General features: G+C 42.2%; 1 protein-coding gene across 2 annotated transcripts in view; it reads left to right on the top strand.

The window, feature by feature from the left end:
• Positions 1 to 21,681, top strand: part of ARHGEF7 (Rho guanine nucleotide exchange factor 7) — a 151,310-nt gene that overhangs the window by 24,990 nt on the left and 104,639 nt on the right. For both annotated transcript variants that reach the window (XM_066237621.1, XM_066237619.1), the window contains exon 2: positions 7,659 to 7,745. In XM_066237621.1, the coding sequence (XP_066093718.1) occupies positions 7,659 to 7,745 (87 nt within the window). The remainder of the gene's footprint in view (positions 1 to 7,658; positions 7,746 to 21,681) is intronic.

Raw genomic sequence — 21,681 nt, 5'->3', positions numbered from 1 at the left:
CCTGGCTGAAAATCAGATGGGGAATTTCAAACACTCGCCCCCACTCTCCTGCCGACTTCTAGGCTGTATTTCAGACCTACTCAATCAGAATCTCTGAGAACTATGGTCCTGGGGAGTTAAGGGTTTCATAGATAGTATAAGTTGTCTTGTAAGTTTTTTATCCTCTTGATCTTAATTGTTGTAGTAATACTGAACTTGTTTAAGTATTTGCCTTGCTAGAACTGGCTTATTTTCTCATGCAGTTTCTCCCTCTACACTCAGACTCTCAACACTTTCAGAGTCAAGGAGAGGGCAGTTGCTTTAGTTGGCACTGTGTGGACTGAGGGTGGAGCTGGTTGTTCTCGGCATAGTGTGGGCGGTGAAGAGTTGAGAAAGAAACTGGACAGCGTGGAGGTCTCTGAAGTCCGACCTAAACATTGCTTTATGATTTAGTTTATAGCCAATTCTGAGAACATCAACACACCTTTATCAAATCCATATTTGAAAGGAAAATGACAATGATTTGGGGCCTGCCTGTGCCTTTGCCTGTTTAGAGTTCTTGATGGAAAAGCCTGGAGTTTATTAATGTGAAGTTTGGATAGGATTTCTAGACAGTGTATGGGGCAGTTGTTGGTCATTTGAAGCCAGAATTCTTCTCTAAATACAATACCTTGGAAAGTACACTGAGGAGAGCTCACCTTTGGTGATGACAGAGCTATGAACATTTTTGTACATGCCTTTTTGTGGACATGTTTTAATCTCTCTTGGATAAATACCTAGGAGAGACATTGCTGGGGCTTAGGTATATTTAACTTTACAAGAAACTTGCAGTTGTCCAAATGTACCATTTTATATTCCCACCATACGTATGTATGGGGGTTCCAATTGCTTTTCATCCTTGCCAACATTCGATATTGTCAGCCTTTTCCATCTTATCCATTCTGTTGAGTGCTTAGTGTTATCTGTGGTTTTAATTTGCATTTCATTGATTTGCATGATGTTGAACACTTTTTCATGTGCTCACTTACTATTCATATAGCTTCTTTAGCAAAATAAGAAGGGGGACTTTTAAATATCTTCTTTTGTACCATCATATCTCACATGTATTATTTTTTACTATAGTATTACCCCTGGTCTCAACTGCTCTTTCTCATCATCCTTTAAAACGCCATGGACTTCTTGAATGTCATACCTTTGAAAATGTAATTCCATCTGCCTCTTAACCCTTTTAGCCCCAACTTGGAGTCACCTTTTGGTTTGGTTAAGCCTCTGTCCCTATCCTATGTCTATAGAATTTATTTCTTTTCTCTGCTTCTATGGTCCTAAGTGTACATCTGTGTGGTTGTACTTGCCATGTTGTGTGTAATTCTTCCCTGTCTCACTCTTATCACATGATCTGGCATGGAGTCTAGGTCCAATATTGTTGAGTTAATTTATTACCCATTTGTTAGGGAGCTTGCTGGGTGGATCCTGGTTGGGGCACATGCAGGAATCTGTCTCTTTGCCTCCTTTGCCCTCAATTAAAAAAAAGGAGGGGGCCTGATCTGTGGTGGCACAGTGGATAAAGTGTCAACCTGGAAACACTGAGGTTGCCGGTTCAAAACCCTGGCTTGCCTGGTCAAGGCACATATGGGAGTTGATGCTTCCTGTTCCTCCCCCTTCTCTCCTCTCTAAAATGAATAAATAAATAAATAAATAAAAAAAAGAAGAAGGAAAAGTGGGGAAAATCTGTACTTATGAACTAGGTTACTCAGTATTGGCATATAAAATAAACCCCAAGATAGGAATAGAATTGATGCTGAGCATATCACCTTCTAGCAATATGTAAGTCATTCATAGATAAACTAATTAAAAAAACCCTGTTCATCTCATTAAGATACACATTTCCAAATAAATTTTTATATATTTAATAATTTTCATCAGAAACTGTAATGTTTCCATTGTTTGTGTAATCATAGTTTACTCAGTTTAGAAGAAAAATAATAACAATTAGATCTTTGTGGCTTAATAATCTTAAGGGTCAATTGTTATTAGTTGTGGTAACTATATTCGACAAAATCACTGCAAACTCTAAATTAGTAAATACTGAGCCATTGCTCCTGGAAAAATACAGGGTTAATTTCTTTGAGACTGTGGTCACAACATTTCATCAACCAATCAATAAATACTGTAATCTTGTTTTAAGTGTATTTCTGTTTAAAGACAGACATGTTCAAATTATTATATGCAATATTTCTTTATAATAAAACTTTCAATTATAGCATTATATAATATAGTCTACTGTAATGTGACTGTCCTAATTTAACTCTCCTGCTCAGTAATACACAAAGTGTATATATATATATATATATATATATAGTGCTCATATATACATATATGGTAAGTATATACTGTATACAGTATAGTACAGTCATATAAGAAAGCCCTGAAAAAAGCATTAAGCAAAGATTAAACATTTAAACATTTTATCAAAACATTAACTAAAACTTTACTGTTGATAGAGCTGTGAGATGTGTGATGGGACAGTACACCGTGTGGTTAAACCTCTTGACCATGGTTTGCCCCATGAAAACCAAGGGAAAGAGCTTACTTGGCAAATGAGGAAGAATCAGTGAGGGTGGCATGTGAAATCTGGCAACACTGCCTCACGAGTTTGGCTTCCACAACTTGATAGTATCAGCAGTATTTTTTCCCAAACTGGATTGAAAAATTGCTTCAGCCTTGTCTGCTTGACTTTTTGCCTCAAATCTTTAAGTGTCTCAGCATAAGGAACAAATGCAGTGGACTTCAGGTGCTTAAATGTGAGGCTGTGTTCAAGCAGAGGTTCACACTCTTCCATGTTACTGATAAAATTATTTCAAGACAGAATTCCATTCTGATAGTTTCACTGCTGTGAGAGGGATGATTCTTGGAGTTGTAGGCTGACTCTCATCACCATCCTCATCACCACTGACTCCAATGCCATATTTTGCCGTTTCCTCCAGGTCTTTGTTGGTAGCTTCCACTGCTATTTGACAAAATTTCCTCCATATCTCTTTCCTTCACATCACTGAAACCTTCTCCACTTATTTGCTGTGAAATATGCATTAAGCTTTTGACACTGTTCTTTGTATTTTCTGTAACACCTTCAAATTTTTTTGTGCAGTCTGGCCAAACATTTTCCCCAAAGTTATTGATAATATCCTGCTTGATGCTGTCCAGGCTGTGCCAGTATGATCAATAACATTGTGAATAGTGACTGACTTCCAGTAGTCCATCATGGTGGTTTCCTCATTGGCGTCAAGAGCCCCAGAAGCATTTAGGAAAGCTCCCTGGTGGTAGTGGCTTGAAAGCTTTCATTATGCCCTGAGTGTGGGGTTGGGTGAGAGATGTAGTATTGGGGGCATGAAGAGAACTTGTGTCAGAGTGGACATTTTCGAGTTCTTCATGGTAATGAACTGGAGCATTATCCAAAATTAACAAAACACTGAAGGCAAGATTTTTGCCATGAAGATAATGTTCAGCTTCTGGGATGAAGTTGCTGTGGAACCAATCCCAGAATATTTCAGACGCCATCCATGCTTTTTTGTTCCACCACAATGGACTTGCATACAGGTCAGGTTTTTCCCTCTTAAGTCAGCGGTTCTCAACCTATGGGTCGCGACCCCCGCGGGGGTCGAACGACCAAAACACAGGGGTCGCCTAAAGCCATCGGAAAATACATATATATTATTGAGAACCGCTGCTCTAAGTGCTTGTGGGTTTTGTGCTCTGTGTACCAGTAGGGGTTTGCACTTAAAGTTGTCCTTGGCATTGGCACATAATAGCAAGGTTGCACAGTCTTTGCATGATTTAGTCAGAAGCTTTGGAGGCCATTTGCATTACAAGGCTCGTTTGCCAACATTCTTGTAAAATAAGCCTGTCTCATCAGCATTGAAAACCTTCTCCAACCTGACCTGTGGTGGCAGAGTGGATCAAGAGTCGACCTGGAATGCTGAGGTCGCCAGTTCAAAACTCTGGGCTTGCCCGATCAAGGCACATATGGGAGTTGATGCTTCCTGCTCCTCCCTCCCTTCTCTCTCTCTCTCTCCTCTCAAATGAATAAATAAAAATAATAAAAAAAACCCCAAAACCTTCTCCATATAACCCTTTTCATGTATGATGCTTAGCAGATACTTTTAACATCCTTCTGCCATCTTCTGATCTAAACCTGCTTTACCTGGAAGTTTAACTTTTTTTTCATGTGGTATCTATCACCTTTTGAAACATGCAAGCCAGCCCGCAGTAGCTGAGAAAGGTTTAACATTTTCTTGACCCTGGGTAACATGACTGTAAATTTCCTTGGCCTTTAGCCCTACAACAGGGCTGTCTACCACACTTATTTTTTCAGTTATCTCATGAATCCACAAATTTGCTTTTCCATCTTTTCCATAGCAGCCGCACGCACTATCGATGTTACTTTAGCACTTTCCAGAGCAGCCTCACATATGGACTGGCGAATCTCCCCTTCCTTTTTCTGGATGTGCTGTATTGTTGATTCATTAACATTGAATTCATGGGCAACAGCACCTATGTTACCCCATGTTAACCCATGTTACCCATGTTAACAGTGCTGTTACTGGCCTGAATGAAGCTTATCTAACAAATGTATTTTTTCTGTAAGACACATTGTAGACTTCTTGTGCTTAGGAACAGATGATAGTGCTTTAGTACCATGCTTGGGGGCCATTTAAAACAGTAAAATCAACAAAAAGCACAAAAATGTGAAAATGTGACATTAGTAGACTGTTGAAAGGACATTTACTTATATTATGAGCTAAAACAAAATGGAGCAGGGCATAGCCTTGGTTCAAGTTCAGTTGGGAATGTGTGCATATGGGAATTCAAAATTTCCCCCTTCTATGCATATCCATAAATGGCTAAGAAGGTATCACAGGAACTGATTTTAGCATTCTACTTACATTTTATGTAGTAGGAGAATTTTCAAATACAGAATCAGTGAATGAGGATTAACTGTTGTAATGCTAGTGGCCAAGGTCAGGCTGATCCACATTGGGTTCGGGCAGACGTAGAAAAACTGCAGAATGGGAAAGTGTTGGGTCATTCTCATTTAATAGATTCTCACAACAGCGGATGAGCAAACAAGCAGGGGAAAAACCGCTTCTCATAGCAGCAAGCGACCAGCAAAACAGCCTCTCACAGTGGCAGGCAGGCAGGCAGGTAATCTGCCATCTCTCCTGAGAGCAAGCACCTATAGCCCTACATAGGCTATGCACATGTGCCTCTACCAGGTGCTCACACACTAATCAAGCAAAGTGCTTGCAGCCGGTATACCAATGAGCAAGCCTAACACACCTGTTTCCCCAAAACTGTTTTTATGGGTGTCTTGCAAAAAGAGTGTGATAACATTTTTTTTTTTCATTTTTTCGAAGCTGGAAGCGGGGAGGCATTCAGACAGACTCCTGTATGCACCCGACCGGGATCCACCTGGCAAGCCCACCAGGGGGCGATGCTCTGCCCCTCTGGGGCGTTGCTCTGTTGTGTCCAGAGCCATTCTAGTGCCTGAGGCAGAGGCCACAGAGCCATCCCCAGTGCCCGGGCCATCTTTGCTCCAATGGAGCCTCAGCTGCGGGAGGGGAAGAGAGAGACAGAGAGGAAGAAGAGGGGGAGGAGTGGAGAAGCAGATGGGCGCTTCTCCTGTGTGCCCCGGCCGGGAATCGAACCCGGGACTCCTGCACGCCAGGCCGACGCTCTACCACTGAGCCAACCGGCCAGGGCCATGATAACATTTTCAAGCACAGATATTTTTACTTTAGAATAGTTTTGTGGGGGGAGTTGAAATGAGTTAAGTGAGAAAGAAATTAATGTATAATTTGACTATTAAAGAAGAGCACTTTATAATTTTTAGATGGAGAATGGCTATATCTATTGTATCTATATCTATTGGATATTGTATTTTAAAAAAGGAATGTTTAACAATTTAGTTTTAAAATGTCATCAGAATGTCAGAAATTAATACTTTGCAACTATTTAACATGAAGACTTTAGATGTTAACTACACATTTCATACATAGATTTTCAAAATTCTTTTAGGAATAAAATGAACCAAGGCAGTTTTGGTTTGTTCTACAAAAATAAAATACGTCTGTTCAATTTAGAGGGAAATACATTGGCTTTATTTGGGAAGAATTTTTAAATTGTAGGGGTGTTGGGAAAACAGCTGTGTTAGACTTGCTCACTGGTTTACTGGCTGCAAGCACTTTGCTTGATTAGTGCGTGAGCATGAGGCAGCACTACGTGTGAAGTCTATGTAAGGCTACAGGTGCTGCCCTCAGGGTGGATGGCGGATTGCAGATTGCCTGCCCACCACTGTGAGGGGCCATTTTTGCTGTTTGCCTGCGAAGTGGTTTTCCCCTGGCAGTTTGCTGGTCCACCCTCGTGAAAATCTATTAAAAAGGAATGGCCCAATGCTCTTTGACTTCGCAGTTTCTCTGTCCGAATCCAATGTGTACCTGCCTGGCCTTGTTTATCTGCATTACATAGGGGGTAAAAGTCTTATTTTCTCCCTCATCACACCTCTTAACACGCTGGTTTTGTTTTGATTTGTAATCATAAAAGACCTAAGCACTTTGAGATGAAACCACAGTACTCCTGAGAGGACTAATGGAGTGTCTTGATTTCCCCCTATAAGATAGTAGTACAAAAAGGCCTTGAATGGCCTCCAAAGTGCCAGAATTCTGGAATATGATTTGGTATTAACTGCCAAAACTTAGTCTTCATATGCACTTCAGAGCAACACAAAAAGCTTTTCGGATGTTTCAGGTTTCTCCCTTGTTCTATATAATTGGTACTGTTCTGGTTTCCTTAATGTTTCTTTCCTAGCTAGGCAGTTATCAATACTTACACGTGTGACCAGTGGCCCTCACAGTTCTACCTTGGCACCAGGTAGTTTGCAGGAGCCTCCTTGCTGCTCTTCACCTGTGGTGGAGGCTGCATTCACCAGTTTCGCCCCAGCTGACTTGTAGCCAGCTACTTCGGTTAATCATTCATGAAGCACATGGTCTGTATTTGGGAAAAGCAGCATTGCACTGCAATTCCAACATGCGTAACTTATGTTGCTCATTATTTTAAATCATCGTATTAGAATGCTAGCTCCACTCCTTCCCCGAGGCCGGGGCGAGGAAGAACTGAAGAAACACCGGGTTTTTTCCAGCCCCACCGAGGCCGAGCTCACTCGGGTTCCGCTGGGCGGAGCGGTCTGTGTTTAAGGAGGCTGAGTTTGTGGTGGAACACCAGGTGTTTGGAGGAGGGCGAGTGTGGCCAATCCTGGTGGGCAGAGTCTGAGGGTAAGGACCAGTTGCCGGGAGAACGAGGCCACTCTGCGAGGGTCGAGGGAGAGGACCGGAAAAGGTCGCGCGCGGGGCTGTCCGATGCGCGGTCTGATACGTCACTTCCGGCGCCCGTCCGCTTCCTGGTGAGGGAAGGGGCCTGAGATTGGTGCAGCCTGGAGGAAGGAAAGAGGGTGAGGAGAGGCAGCGGCTGAGCGGGCGAGCGGTGGGGGCAGCCGGGGGCGCTCCGGGCCGCCGGCTTCGCCCGCCCGCACTTGCCCGCCCGAGCCTCCCGCCGGGGTCGCCGCGGGTCGCCGCAGGGCTCGTCCACGGCCTGCCCGGTTTGCTCAGCGTCTGTGCTCTGTGTTGCAGGTGTTCCCAGAGCCCCGGAGCGAGAGCGAGTGCCTGAGCAACATCCGCGAGTTTCTGCGAGGCTGTGGGGCCTCTCTGCGCCTGGAGGTGAGCGGGTGGGGACGCGGCGGCGGCGGAGCAGGGGGTGGCTGAGGGCGCTGGCGTCGGTAGAGGCTCAGGGGATCCGTGGGCCTGGAGCAGTGGCGCCCAGAGACCCGGCTCGCGGGCTGCCCCAGGGTGTGAACGCGGTTCCAGGTTAGGGAGGAGGCACTGTATGGAGCCCCAAACTTTGCCTCCTTTGCAGTAAGGAAACGTGGTAGCTCGTGGTGCAGGTGACACACATTTTCGACAACTGTTTGTCAAGGGGTGCGATCTGATTCCCTTGCATCTGCCTAATCTTTAACTGCTTTTAGGGATTCTCTGGTGACCTGCATGCAGGTCTGGGTCAGCGCTTAAGAATCCCCAAAAGTGAGGCACAGCCGGGCAGGAAAAAAATGGCCCCAAACTCTCTTCCAGCCTTGTCTCTTAATGCGCTTTTTTTTCTTCCAGAAGTTAGCTGGTTTTTACTGTAACATTTGACGTTTAGGTTAGAGACATACTACCCTGTGTCTTGGGGAGCACACTAGGCGGTTTGTCTTTTCCATGTTGCTTAAGGTATTGTCACTACACTAAATACAGTCTTTCAGGGGAAGCCCTCTGGAAACTTCTGTTTTTAGTCTAATTTTAACATGTGATTTGTCTTGATCTTGGGCTGCTTTAGATCCAGAAATGTAGCTGTACTTGTACTTCAGAATTACAGGCTGGTGTGGTTGTAGTCAGTTCAGTGTTTAAATCTTGCCTTTTCTGCTCTCTGGTTTATTACATTCTTAGCCTTTGTTTCCTTACCTGAGAAGTGAGTGTTATACTAAGCCCCTAGCTAACAGTATATGAGAGCATCTCTAACAGAGCCTGTTATATAAGATGGAGCCATAAGGGTTTTCTGTTCCAGGATGGTCCCTTAGTGTAGGATTCTTGGGGGAAAAAGCTAAAAGTCATCCAGTCTATAAGGGAAGGTTATAAGGAAAGCTTATCTGTTATTTGAAGTGAGACAGGAATTCATAGAGATGAAAGTACTGTTTTTATGAATGATTGTAAACCGAGATATTTTATTGTTGGTAGTAATTGATTTTTGTGAGGATTTTGTACAGATAAGCCAGATAATGCTTAGTGGAGATTCCAGAGACCCTGGGGCTGTTTAGGATGGGAGACACTGTTTCACTGAGCCTTTACCTCTGCTGCATGGACTTGGTTTCACCACTAAACTTCCATATTGGGCTGTGATAATAGGCTTATTAGCTTGTAGCCATTTTTGCTTTTTCTTAACGTTTGTTGTGGGATTTTGTTATATCCTTCAAACTGGTGTTTTGTTTATTTATGGTAAATTTGATACTCAGTTTGCACATTAAGATTATAATCTGACAACTTCGGTGTAAGACTTTTAAAGAAAGTATTATAAAGAAAGTTGATTGTTAAAAACCCCTCATCCTTAGTTTTCCAAAGGTTGCTGTTGAAGTGTCATGTAGTGACTTTTTAATCATTAAGATTTAAAGATGTTTTAGAAAAGCGCTTGTTCATGAACATATCCCAAGCATCTAGAACGGTGCTTGGCACATAGTAGACCTTCAATAAATACTGTGATTGATGAGCTTGGAATTTAGTTGATAGCAGATGTCTTTTTTTTTTTCTTAATTAAAGGGAAATTATGACTTGTGCTGTTTCTAAGGAGTAAATATCTCTTCTATTAAACATAAAATAGAGGCAAATTTTGTTAGCGTTCTATCAGGGACAGCTGCACATCACATTTAAAACTCATAATTACATTAGGGATAATAAAACAATAAAACAGCACATCAGAAACCTCATAAATTATTTGTCACTCTAATTTTTATGAAGGTGTCCTAAACAAGGAGAGTGTGTGGACCTAACTTGTGCTTCCAGGCTTGTTTTCATCTGTGATGTGAAGGGAGAAGCCTGTTTCCTAGAGCATGGCCTTGCACTTGGACCCTGTGCAGCAGTTTTCCAGTGATTTTCAAGAAAAATATGTCGAAAGGCTACTTTTGAAATGCATTCTAGGTTTAACACATTTTTATTTTCACAAAATTCTGGAAGCCTGACAAGAAACCTTTTGAAATTATAAACAAAACTTAAAACTGATATTCTAGATTAGTTTTGTTTTATAGTTGTGTCAAGATGCTGTTTTTCCAGGGTTTTGTTTAGACTGACTTCTTTGTAACAGACTATTTTTGATATATGTCTTTTTTTGTTTGCTACCATTTTAGATTTTTTTACTGTGATTATTCTGTCAGTTATTTTAATGCATATGCATCTTAATTAGCTATAGAAAACCAGGTATTATACACCAACAAGTTGTTCTGATTATGAAAGAAGTTTTAATTTCAGAAGAATATACAGTTTGCATTTATAGTTAGAATTAGTGCCTCACATGTTTTAGGTGCTACATAGATAATAGCTGTTGTTGTAGCTATTTTGTTTTGTAGTTTGAACCACATTGTGGTGGAGTTTTTACAAAAAAATCTTTACTCAGTAATCCATATTCATTATATAAAATTCAGGAAATAGAGAAATGTAAGAAAAAAAATTGTTTAATGATACATCTAGAAATAACTAGTGTTAAAATTACTATGTATTTTTCAGTCTTCCCCCTTTATATATATGTAAATATATTTTTAAAATATCTATTTAAACATTAAAAAATAAAATATCCACGACATCATGGTCTACATACTGTTTTGTAACATACTCTAACTTAATATAGTGTGACTTTACTTATGTTAAATATTTGCCTACTTATTTTTAAAGGGTGGCTCATAGTTTCTAGTGGTAATTCCCATTTTTAGACCTACCGGTTATTTCTAAGTTTTCACTGTTGTAAACACTGAACTTTGTGATGACCATTCTGTACAAAATCCTTCATCGCTGATTTTTTATTAATTTTTAATTATTTTTTATTTTATTTTTTTGTGACATAGAGGAACATATAGGCACAGACAGGAAGGGAGAGAGATGAGAAGCATCAATTCTTTGTTGTGGCTCCTTAGTCTCCTTTGTTCATTGATTGCTTTCTCATATGTGCCTTGACTGAGAGGCTATAGCAGAGTGAGTGATCCCTTGCTCAAGCCAGCGACCTTGGGCTTCAAGCCAGTGACCATGGGGTCATGTCTGTGATCCCACGCTCAAGCCAGTGACCCTTTGCTCAAGCCGGATGAGTGCGTGCTCAAGCCGGTGACCTCAGGGTTTTGAACCTGGGTCCTCTGTGTCCCAGTCTGACGCCCTATCCACTGCGCCACTGCCTGGTCATGCCATCACTGATTATCTTTTAAGGAGAAGTTCCCTGATAGGGCACTAGTGGGTCAAAGGTAGAGATATAGAAAGGTTTTGAAGACCTCACTGCCATATTGTCTCCAGAGACATTTTTTATCGCTTTGCTTTTGCCCAGTAACAATATATGAGAACTCTTCTTTTTAGTCTTGTAACTGCCTGTACCTGTTGTGTTTTCTCCTTCACCCAGGAAGATGGAAACCTCTTTGGCAAACATTTTGGCACCTCTTTCTTTTGTTGAAAGTACCTATATTCCTTGGTACATGGTAAACTAAGACAAGTGTGAGGTACTCAAAATTTCCTGTATTGGATTTTTATAAGAGGATGCAAAGAAAAGCTGCTAGAATAGGAAATAAAAGTTGAAACCTTAGACATTTGCAGTTACCTTCCAGCTTTCTCACAGGTGACCTCTGTTGGGGCACTGGCCAGAGGCATCCTGTGGCTGCTCCGTCCAAGTGGGAACTCGGGCTGCAAGTGCATCTTGCGAGAATGTTTGCAAAGGTGCTGATTTCCCCTTGAGTGTGAGTGAGCGTGTTTTCATTTTTTTCTCTTTAAGTTGAGAGAGTATGGAAGGGTGTTCGAAAGGGCTCTCCAGTATTGTAATTAGCTGGGCTGATTTAGTGAGTTAGTGAGGTTTGGGAGAGAAATTGCCTTTAAATATTCCTAACACACTTATCTTCCCTGTGTATTTCTGAAGGACAGACTCTTTTATTGAAGATACTTTTCTGCCTTAATGTTCACCTCTCATCTAGATTTTTAGCCAAGGCTATGATTGAGATTTCATCCAAGAATATTTTAAAATACTATTAAAATAATACATGTGTACATGGGAACTTAAAACTTGTTGATGCAGGCTTAAGAATTAATTTGAATAAAGACAAAAGTATATCTGTAGTCTTTTCTCTAAGGATGGGCAGCCCCACCCATGTGTTATCTTTGTCCTAGATTTAGACAGGTAGGTAAGCTGTTAACTGCATTAAAGGTGTTTGAGGCCACACCGCAGCCTTTCTTAGCTAGTCATCTTGTTTTATTGACTCAATGGTAAGCTAGAAATGGTGGGTAATGACATAGTATTTATTAGTTTATTTACTGAATAAATTTTTGAAGTCATTTTATTTATGCCTTTACCAGAACTTGCCTTTTAAGGAAGTTGAGATAAGTTATGTAATTTAAAAAAGGTCATTAATACTTAAAGGTGTATAATAGATAACAAGAATAAGCAGTATTTTCTGAGTGCTTATTACACCCTGGACCCTGTTTTAAATGCATTAAACTCACTTAATTTGTAAGGGTCTGTATTAGGTTTTATCATTATTATCCCCAAACTATGTTTAGAAAACTAAGGTGCTGGGAAGTAGGGCACCTCCCCAAGGTTCAGAACAGCCCATTGTCCCACCTCATCAGAGGACTCCTAAACAGCGAGACTCTGAGAAACTGCCTGAAGAGATGCAGGAATAGAGTAAGTTGGGTTAAGTGTAAAAGGGAAAAGTGAAGGTGGCTCACATTTTAAGCTCCTGTTATCTGTTGGGTTAGTAAGGCTAGAAGCCTAGGCAGGCTGGGTAAGACTGGTAAACTATGTTTCTGATCCAGACAAGAGGCCGTGGAGGAATATATGATGCAGATTCAGTCCATATCTATGCCTGGTGTGAGAATGCTTCCTCAGCTAGGAATTCAAGATAATATCTTACACTAAAAATTGTCACAGCTTCCCAGGCAGCTACATTCCACCTGCCCGTCAGTAATAATGGCAGGAGGTAATATAGATTCAGGATTTTGTTTTATAAAGGATCCTTTGAGAAAGCCATCCTCTGGTGTTGAGATAATAAGAGGGTGGGAAGTGGGAGTCAGTGTGCATTTTCAAATGGGAGAACTTCAGGGTGATAGGGGAGGAAGAGGCTCTTAGAAGAATTGGAGAACATGTTCTCTTCATTTTGTGTCTTAACTCAGTGGTCCCCAAACTACGGCCCGCGGGCCGCATGTGGGCCCCCTGAGACCATTTATCCAGTCCCCGCTGCACTTCTGGAAGGGGCACCTCTTTCATTGGTGGTCAGTGAGAGGAGCACATTGACCATCTCATTAGCCAAAAGCAGGCCCATAGTTCTCATTAAAATACTGGTCAGTTTGTTGATTTAAATTTATTTGTTCTTTATTTTAAATATTGTATTTGTTCCCGTTTTGTTTTTTTACTTTAAAATAAGATATGTGCAGTGTGCATAGGGATTTGTTCATAGTTTTTTTTTATAGTCTGGCCCTCCAATGGTCTGAGGGACAGTGAACTGGCCCCCTGTGTAAAAAGTTTGGGGACCCCTCGTCTAACTCTTCCAGTGCCTCTAGGAAGGGGACTTAGCTGGAGCTCAGCACTGGGCCAGGTATTTGTAAAGTTTCTGCAAAGATAGGATTATAGTAATTCAGTGAAACTTCTACCTCCTCCACTAGCTACCAGTGTAGTAACAGGATCTAGTCCATGATTACAATTTCTCTTTGTAGGCCCTTGATGTGGAATCTCCTTAGGTTACCATTGTAAGTGGTTTTAATGCAGTTGGCCAGGCTCACCTAAGAGTGTATCACTTGTATCTCAGCTAGTACTGGCATTGCTTAAAACACATGGTAGGATAGCAAGGCTGTTTTGCCACTGAAAATACGACCTCTGGGCTAGAAACATAGGACTTAGAGAACATCAAGGGCATGCCATCAGGTTACAATAGAAAACTTCCTTTTATTCAGTAAGTAAGACATGTATGTAGCATACTCCAAAGTTTAGAACATTTCTTACCTGTCTTCTAACCTGGAAGCCAACTTTTAACATTTAACTCTTTCTCTTGGTCTTTATTTTGGTATTGATTCTGGCTGCTAGTGTGTGTCCTCATGTAGTGCTGGCACATGTGGGGACCTCTAGCTCAGTGTCCTGCCAGCCTGCCTGTCCCTGATCCCCATCATTCAGAGGGTAATGCTCAGGTGCCTTGTCATAGTGGGTGGGACTTTTCATGACCTGAATCCTGTCCACTTCTGCCAACCCTCCCTAATGCTCCTGGACTTCCTCCTGTTCCAGACATACCAGACTATTTGAAATATCTGAGTAGTGTTTGTTAATTGTTTCATTTTACAAGTAGTGGTATGTGTTCTGTGCTAGGTGCTATCTTGGTGGCTTTATGTGTATTAACTTGTTTACACTTGTAAGGACTCTCACTTTAGAAGAGAAATGGAGCTGGAGAGGTATAGGAGCAGAGCCATAGTCACTCAACTACTGTGTGGTGGGGCCAGGTGGAAACAGGGACTTGGGCTGTGCCTGCATCTACCCTGGGTGCTGTTCCTGGTGCCCATCCGGTCTTTGTGCCAGGAGCCCGTTCTTGAGGTGGCTTTCTGTATGGTTTTCCTCCTTCAAGCTGGCCAATCTTGTCTCTGCTGCCACTTCCACTATCTTTCAGACTGTTATTGCTATTTCTGTCTGTGACAACTTCAACATAGTGTCATAAGTTGTACCTGTGTCTCTGGTCTTGCTCCTTGAGGGCAGGTTCTGTGTTTTTGTTTAATATTTGAGTTTTTAGTATCTCTTACTTAACAGGAATTAGGTAGATATTTGTTAAATTGGTAAAACCCTGTAGGGTGCCCCATCCAGACCATTGGTAAAGGGACTCAGTCTGTCTGCAGAGTTCCCTCTATTCTCTCACAATTTAGCCCCCCGCCCCATTCACATTTTTATTTTTCTGTCTCATCACTCCTTAAATTTTGGTTTTGTTCTTTCAGGGCCTTGCTTCATGACTTACTTCTAGCTAAAAGATAAGTGAAAAAGTAGCCTTTTTTCCTCACTTAATGAAGTAGGTGTCTGCTGATCCTAATAAACGAGTGTCAGCTTGAAGGGTTGGGCAGCTAGCTGTGCAGTGTAGCTTGCCTGTGGCTTAGGAGTTCTTATGGCTCTTCTTGGTGATGGCTTACCTTTTGCAGAGCACAGCGGAGGCAGCCTAGGGGCCTGGCAGTTCCAGTTTTAGCATTCTAGAGTTTTAAAATCAGGAAGGACCTTGAGCCTGGTGAGAAAACTGTATTTGGCAAATTTCCTTAGGTCTAGTGTAAGGGAAACAGGCTATCTCATACAGCAGTGGTCCCCAACCCCCGGGCCGCGTACTGGTACCGGTCCGTGGGCCATTTGGTACCAGTCTGCAGAGAAAGAATAAATAACTTACATTATTTCCGTTTTATTTATATTTAAGTCTGAACAATGTTTTATTTTTTTAAAATGACCAGATTCCCTCTGTTACATCTGTCTAAGACTCACTCTTGATGCTTGTCTCGGTCACGTGATACATTTATCCGTCCCACCATAAAGGCTGGTCCGTGAAAATATTTTCTGACATTAAACCGGTCCGTGGCCCAAAAAAGGTTGGGGACCACTGCCATAGAGAGCCTCAGTGGAACAGAAGCTCTGCTGCCTCTTTCCCTCAGGCCTCCACTGGGATGATGTGCTACAAAATGTCCAGAGCTTTCTCAGACTCTTTACATAGGGACAGGAAATTTCTGTGGTTCCCACTGTGGAGACCCTAGGAGAATCTGGGGAAGGAGAAGTATTGAAGAAATCCGAGTGTAACTGTATTATGAGTCTTTGTTTCTCTACGCTGGAAGGGGCCCAGAATCTTTTTCCTGTTAACAGATGTCATTGCCTGTTGGTTGGAAACAGCTCAGGTAGAGGCATCTGGTGGTGGTGAGAGCTTTGGGTATTGGATATGATGCATTCTGCATCCACGCAGAGTGTAAAGAGGGCCGTGCTCACTGAAGAGGAGGGCTGCTTGCCCTCTGCTAGACTCTACAGTTAGCTGTTTGCTTGCAGCTGTCACTGTAGGCATTGCTGATCTGTGGTGGCTTCTCTGGGCTGGCTCAGCTGACCCTATGGGGGTGTCTGGGTGTCTCTCATTAGCCTCAGATGCATCATCATTGGCCCAGAGTGGGGGAAAGAATTATTTTTGTGTGTGTGTATTAAATATCCATTATTTTGAATATTATTAGGTCATGTGCATTTTTCATCTTCCAGTCAAACAAGAACGCTCAGTGTTGGCCAGTTGGTGGGGAAAATTCTTTATCAAGATCCATGTTCTTGCCTGACCAGGTGGTGGCACAGTGGATAGAGCGTCGAACTGGGATGCAGAGGACCCAGGTTCGAGACCCCGAGGTCTCCAGCTTGAAGGCTCACCAGCTTGGACCCAAGGTCGCTGGCTTGAGCAAAGGGTTACTCAGTCTGCTGCAGCCCCACGGTCAGGGCACATACTGAGAGAGCAATCAGTGAACAACTAAGGCATCGCAACGAAAAACTAATAATTGATGCTTCTCATCTCTCTCCATTCCTGTCAGTCTGTCCCTGTCTATCTCTCTCTCTGACTTTCTCTGTCTCTGTTAAAAAAAAAAAAAAAAAAGGATCCATGTTCTTATTTTCCAGTCAGGCCTTGTGAAAAATGAAATAATGTCAGTCATGACTGATGAATGGGAACAGTATGAATCTGGAACTCACGTGCATGTGCGGTCTTGAGAATGCTGAGGTAGCATTACTGCTATTTCCCTGTCCACAGAAAATTCTGGTTACTTAGTATTTTGCCTTTTTTTTTTTTTTGAGACTGAGAGGGGGACAGACAGACAGGAAGGGAGAGAGATGAGAAGCATCAGCTCATAGTTGCAGTGCATTATTAGTTCATTGATTGCTTTCTCATATGTGCCTTGATGGGGAGGCTCCAGCTGAGCCAGGGACCTCTTGCTCAGGCCAGTGACCTTGGGCTTCAAGCCAGTGATCTTCAGGCTCAAGCCAGCGACCATGGGGTCTTGTCTGTGATCCCATGCTCAATCCAGCGACCCTGTGCTCAAGCTGGATCAGCCTGTGCTCAAGCTCGTGACCGTTTGGTTGCTCCACTACCACCCACCATGAAAGCTGGAACGCCCACTAGTGGGTGGGAGGGACCAGGTGACCAGCACTGCAAAAGTGGGCGGTTTTTATAAAAAGGTTCAACATCACGCCTCTATTGGGTGTTTTCTCTGATAGCTTAGAGTAGTAATTAGCTGGTCTTTGAGTTGAGAAGTGATACAATGTTACTTCCTGTGACTATTAGTATTTCCCACTTTGAGGCTAATAGAGTGTGTATATTTGCTTTTCAGGGAAGACTTATAATGGGTAATATCTGCTTGGGTTGCAGAGTGTGGAGCTTCTAAAATACTGATTCCAGGGTCCCTTTGGCGAGTTTCTTATTTAATTAGTTCGGGTGTTTAAGCTGATCCAGCTGCATTAGTTAAATTAGGGTGTGGTGAGGTCAGGAGAGATCTGGCTGGGAGAGGGAACCACATGATTTTCCCATGCTTGAAGAGCCAAGAATCTTGCTCAGCTTAGGCAAGACGGAGAGGAAAGTACACTCTTCTCCAGCTTTCTCATTGCAAAACCAAGCCAGCCCAGCTGTGGTGGGAATTTGAGGGAAATCCATGTGGCAACAATTGAGATCTTGAAGAAGTGATGTTGGGCCTATGAAAATTGTTCATTTGAATCCTTGTTTATAGGCAAAGCCTGTGGATGGAGAGCGCAATGCTTTTATTTTCTACTTAAGTGGGGTTGGGGTGGTGAGGGGATTCTGGAGAGAGCCTTATAATATGCCCTCCTCCTTTTCCTTATTCTGAAAAATTTAAAACAGAAAGGTTGGAAGGACTAGTGTAAATACCCTGTGCCTTCACTTAGATTGCCATGTGACCACTTTTGCTCCTTTGTTATCTGAATGTTTTTGACACATTTGTATTATGTCAATCATTTAAACCAGGTGGTAGACTTCATGATGCTTGATTTTAAAGACTCAGCATGTATATTTTTAAAATGTGAACATTCTTCATATAACCAAGGTATTGTTGGCACATCCAAGAACTTTTCCATTGTTTTAGTAGTACTATGTCAGATACAGGCCATATTCATTCACATTTGTCCAATGGTTTCCAAGTGACCGTTGTAGCTTTTTTTTTTTTTAAGCAAGCGAGAGACGGGGACAGACAGGGACTGACAGACAAGAAGCAAGAGAGAGAGATGAGAAGCATCAACTTGTAGTTGTGGCACTTGAGTTTTTCATTGATTACTTTCTCATACGTTCCTTAATTGGGGGGGGAAGCCTCCAGCTGAGCCAGTGATCCCTTGCTCAAACCAGTGACGTTGAGCGCAAGCCAGCAACTTTGTACTTCAAGCCAGTGACCGTGAGGTCATGTCCATAGTTCCTTGCACAAGCCAGTGACCTGTGCTCAAGCTGGTGAGCCTGTGCTCAAGTTGGATGAGCCTGCACTCAAGCTGGTGATTTCGGGGGTTTGAACCTGAGTCTTAAGGGTCCCAAGTTGATACTCTATCCCACTTCCTGGTTAGGTTTTAGCTTTTTTTTTTAATATGTTGGCTCCAAACAAGGGTCATGCACTGCATTTGGTTTGTCATGGCTTGTTAGCCTTTCATTTCCAGAAGAGTTCCTCTACTACTATCATTTATGACTGATGGTTTTGAAGAATACAGGGTAGTTATGTAGAGTATCCTACAGTCTGGGCAGGACCTGATTTAGGTTAAACATTTTAGGCAAGAATTCTTTTTTTTTTTTTGTATTTTTCTGAAGCTGGAAACGGGGAGGCAGTCAGACAGACTCCCGCATGCGCCCTACTGGGATCCACCCGGCACACCCACCAGGGGGGCAATGCTCTGCCCATCCGGGGCGTCGCTCTGTCACGACCAGAGCCACTCTAGTGCCTGGGGCAGAGGCCAAGGAGCCATCCCCAGCGCCCGGGCCATCTTTTGCTCCGGTGGAGCCTTGGCTGCGGGAGGGGAAGAGAGAGAGAGAAAGGGAGGAGAGGGGGAGGGGTGGAGAAGCAGATGGGCACCTCTCCTGCGTGCCCTGGCCGGGAATTGAACCCAGGACTTCCGCACGCCAGGCTGATGCTCTACCACCGAGCCAACAGGCCAGGGCCACAAGAATTCTTCACAAGTGATGTTCTGTATTCCCATGGATTAGAATAAGCTTATTGTCATACTCCATACTGTCGGTGCTAAGTTCCATCACTTAGCTAAGGTGACATTCATCAGATCTCTCAGCTGCAAAAATGCCCTTTCCCTTTGTATTTAGTATGTAATCTGTGGGTCGTGTCCCCAAAAACTTTTCACCTGATTTTCCTAGCATCCCCTGATCATCGTTCCCGAGTTTGTTATGGTGTTAGCCAGATGGTATGATGCTGCTTTTGAGCCTTCAGGCTCTGTTCAGGAAAGGACATTTGAGGGTGTGTTGGGCATCGAAGGTAGAAAGTTGTGTGCAGTTTGGCATGTGGAAGAGAAAACGTTACCTTTGCTTTCAAGAATCTGAAGATTGTTTTGTGAGCTCTGGATTGCCGTTGTACAGTCTTTCCATCGTCAAGCAACCAATCAGTCTCTGACTCATACTAAAGCTATGAGTTCATTTCTATCCATGTGGACTTCGGATGTGAATAGTAAAAAAGATACTTGAAGAGGAATAAACAAATAGGACATTTCCATTGTATGAATGAGAAGAAATGATAGAAATACAGAAGAGTTAGAAATGTAATAACTTTAAAAACTTTATACCAGCAGCTTAATAGTATATAATAGCGCCTGCTTGCTGAGTGGCTTCTAAGAACAGCCGCAGGGCAGTGATGTAAGGTAGATGCAATTAGCCTTGGCACACTGAGGAGAAACAGATCTAGAGAGGTTAAGAAATATGCCTGATATATAACATTTATTAAGTGGCAGAATTGGTATTTGGATCATATTTATGGAGATTTCAGAACTTCTAAATTTAAAATTGAAGATCAGTGGAACAAGGGAATGGTGTTAGTACAGTTGGTGGAAGCGCTGTGAAAGGGAAGAGGACTGAGGGAAGATTTTGGACCCAGGGCCATTGGATCTTTTCAGGGAACTAGGCAAATGCAGTGTCCACAACGTTCGTGTATTTTGAATTCTTAATGTGTTAACTAATCTGCACCATACAGCTGAGATGGAATTTACTTGCAAACTGTTAGTTTCCTACATATATTCCATCATTTTGGGTGTGGTAGATAACTCAGTTAAAGCCATTTGGTATAGAGAAGGATTTATAACCTGGAGAGTTAATGGCTGTTGGATCATTAGCAGCTTTATTAAAAGCTTGAGTAAATTCTATCCTTGCATTTGCTAATTGTTCATCCCTTAGTGGTGAATTTATTAAAAATTCAAATTGTTCAACTTTGGATTTTGTGTGTGTGTATTGGTTAGAATGTAAAACACATTTTTTTATTATGGGTCATGGCCAGGAGTTTGAAGACTTGCAATCAAATGGATGTGTTTGAAGAACCAGGACATGGCAGTTTAAGGGATTGGAAGTTTGTGTAGTGAGTTTCATGTTGTCTCAACTTCAAATTAGATTTCTTTTAGCTAATACAAGACCTAGAAACTTACATTCCTCCTGGCTTTCAGCATCTCATTGGAATTTTAGTTTAAAACTGGCCCATGGACTATGAAAAGGTAGTTTCACTTATGACTGGGAGTGTTCTTAGGAAGATATAGCTACATTGTTCAAGTAGGATGAGAATAACGAGGTTTTTTTTTTTTTTTTTACCAGAGTATTTATTGGTAGAACATGTTCTGAAAAATGTGATGTTGAAGAGCAGGTTTGTATTTTATTGCTAGTGGAGAACAGGAAAGTGTTTCTTCTGGTGATGTTAGTTTGCATACAGTTTGTAAAGACATTCCCTGCACCTCTGTCTGGTCCTGAGGGAATGCACAGAGATGCACAAACTGTGTGTGCTGGCAGCACTGTAGCAGATAAAGTGAATACACATAACTGGGATACAGGCAGGTCCTGTAAGTCCTGCAAGAGGGATAGTGACATGGGGTTGGTATTGAGAGAGAGGGGGGGGGGGCACCTTTCAGATGGCTAGGCTTGAAAAAATAGGTAGATGAAACACCTGGCCATGGGGCAAAGCCTGCCATTGCTTCCTGGTTGGGCTTCAGGCTTCTCAAGTTGATTTGTTGAGTTGAACCAACACAATGTCCTGGATTTGATGAGCTGTCTTAAATAGGGGGATTGAAAAGGAATCAGAACTGTGGCATTCTGGGCATAACTGCTTGGAGTATGTGGTAACCTCGTACTTTGGTAGGGGGTAGCTTTAATATGGAGATTATAATAGGCATGGAAGGGGAATGCTCAGCTTAGGTGCCAAACATTTGGAAAAAAATTTATTTTTTAAGTTAATAAAGATTAGGCCCAGCACTAGGGACTCAAATATAGCTCTACAAAATATAACTATGACCAGTAAAGTGTAAAGAGATCTGGGGATGCACCATGCCAGCAGTCACATTGTGTCATTATGCTCATGCTAGCAAGCTTTAGCAAGTGGTACTTAATTTTGAAATAAGTGTACATTGTACATATACTGGAAACTAGAAATTACAGAGAAAGATAGGCATAGAAAGTGTTTTATGGCATTTAGAAGTATTGGGTCCTAATTTTTTAAAAATCAAAGATGTTCTGAATGAAAATACTTAGTCTTAAGTTTATTCTTCTCTCTGAAAGTGTCTCAGCATCTGGATGTTTTGATAGCATCTACCCTCAAGTCTCACATCAGGCACCATCTACTGTTTTATCTTTTTTATTGTCACTCTTTTTAGCCTGCATGAGAAAGAGACAGATAGGAAGGG

This window comes from Saccopteryx bilineata, chromosome 6, assembly GCF_036850765.1.
Source record: "Saccopteryx bilineata isolate mSacBil1 chromosome 6, mSacBil1_pri_phased_curated, whole genome shotgun sequence".
NCBI classification, from domain to species: Eukaryota; Metazoa; Chordata; class Mammalia; order Chiroptera; family Emballonuridae; genus Saccopteryx; species Saccopteryx bilineata.
This window is presented reverse-complemented; position numbering and strand designations above follow the sequence as displayed.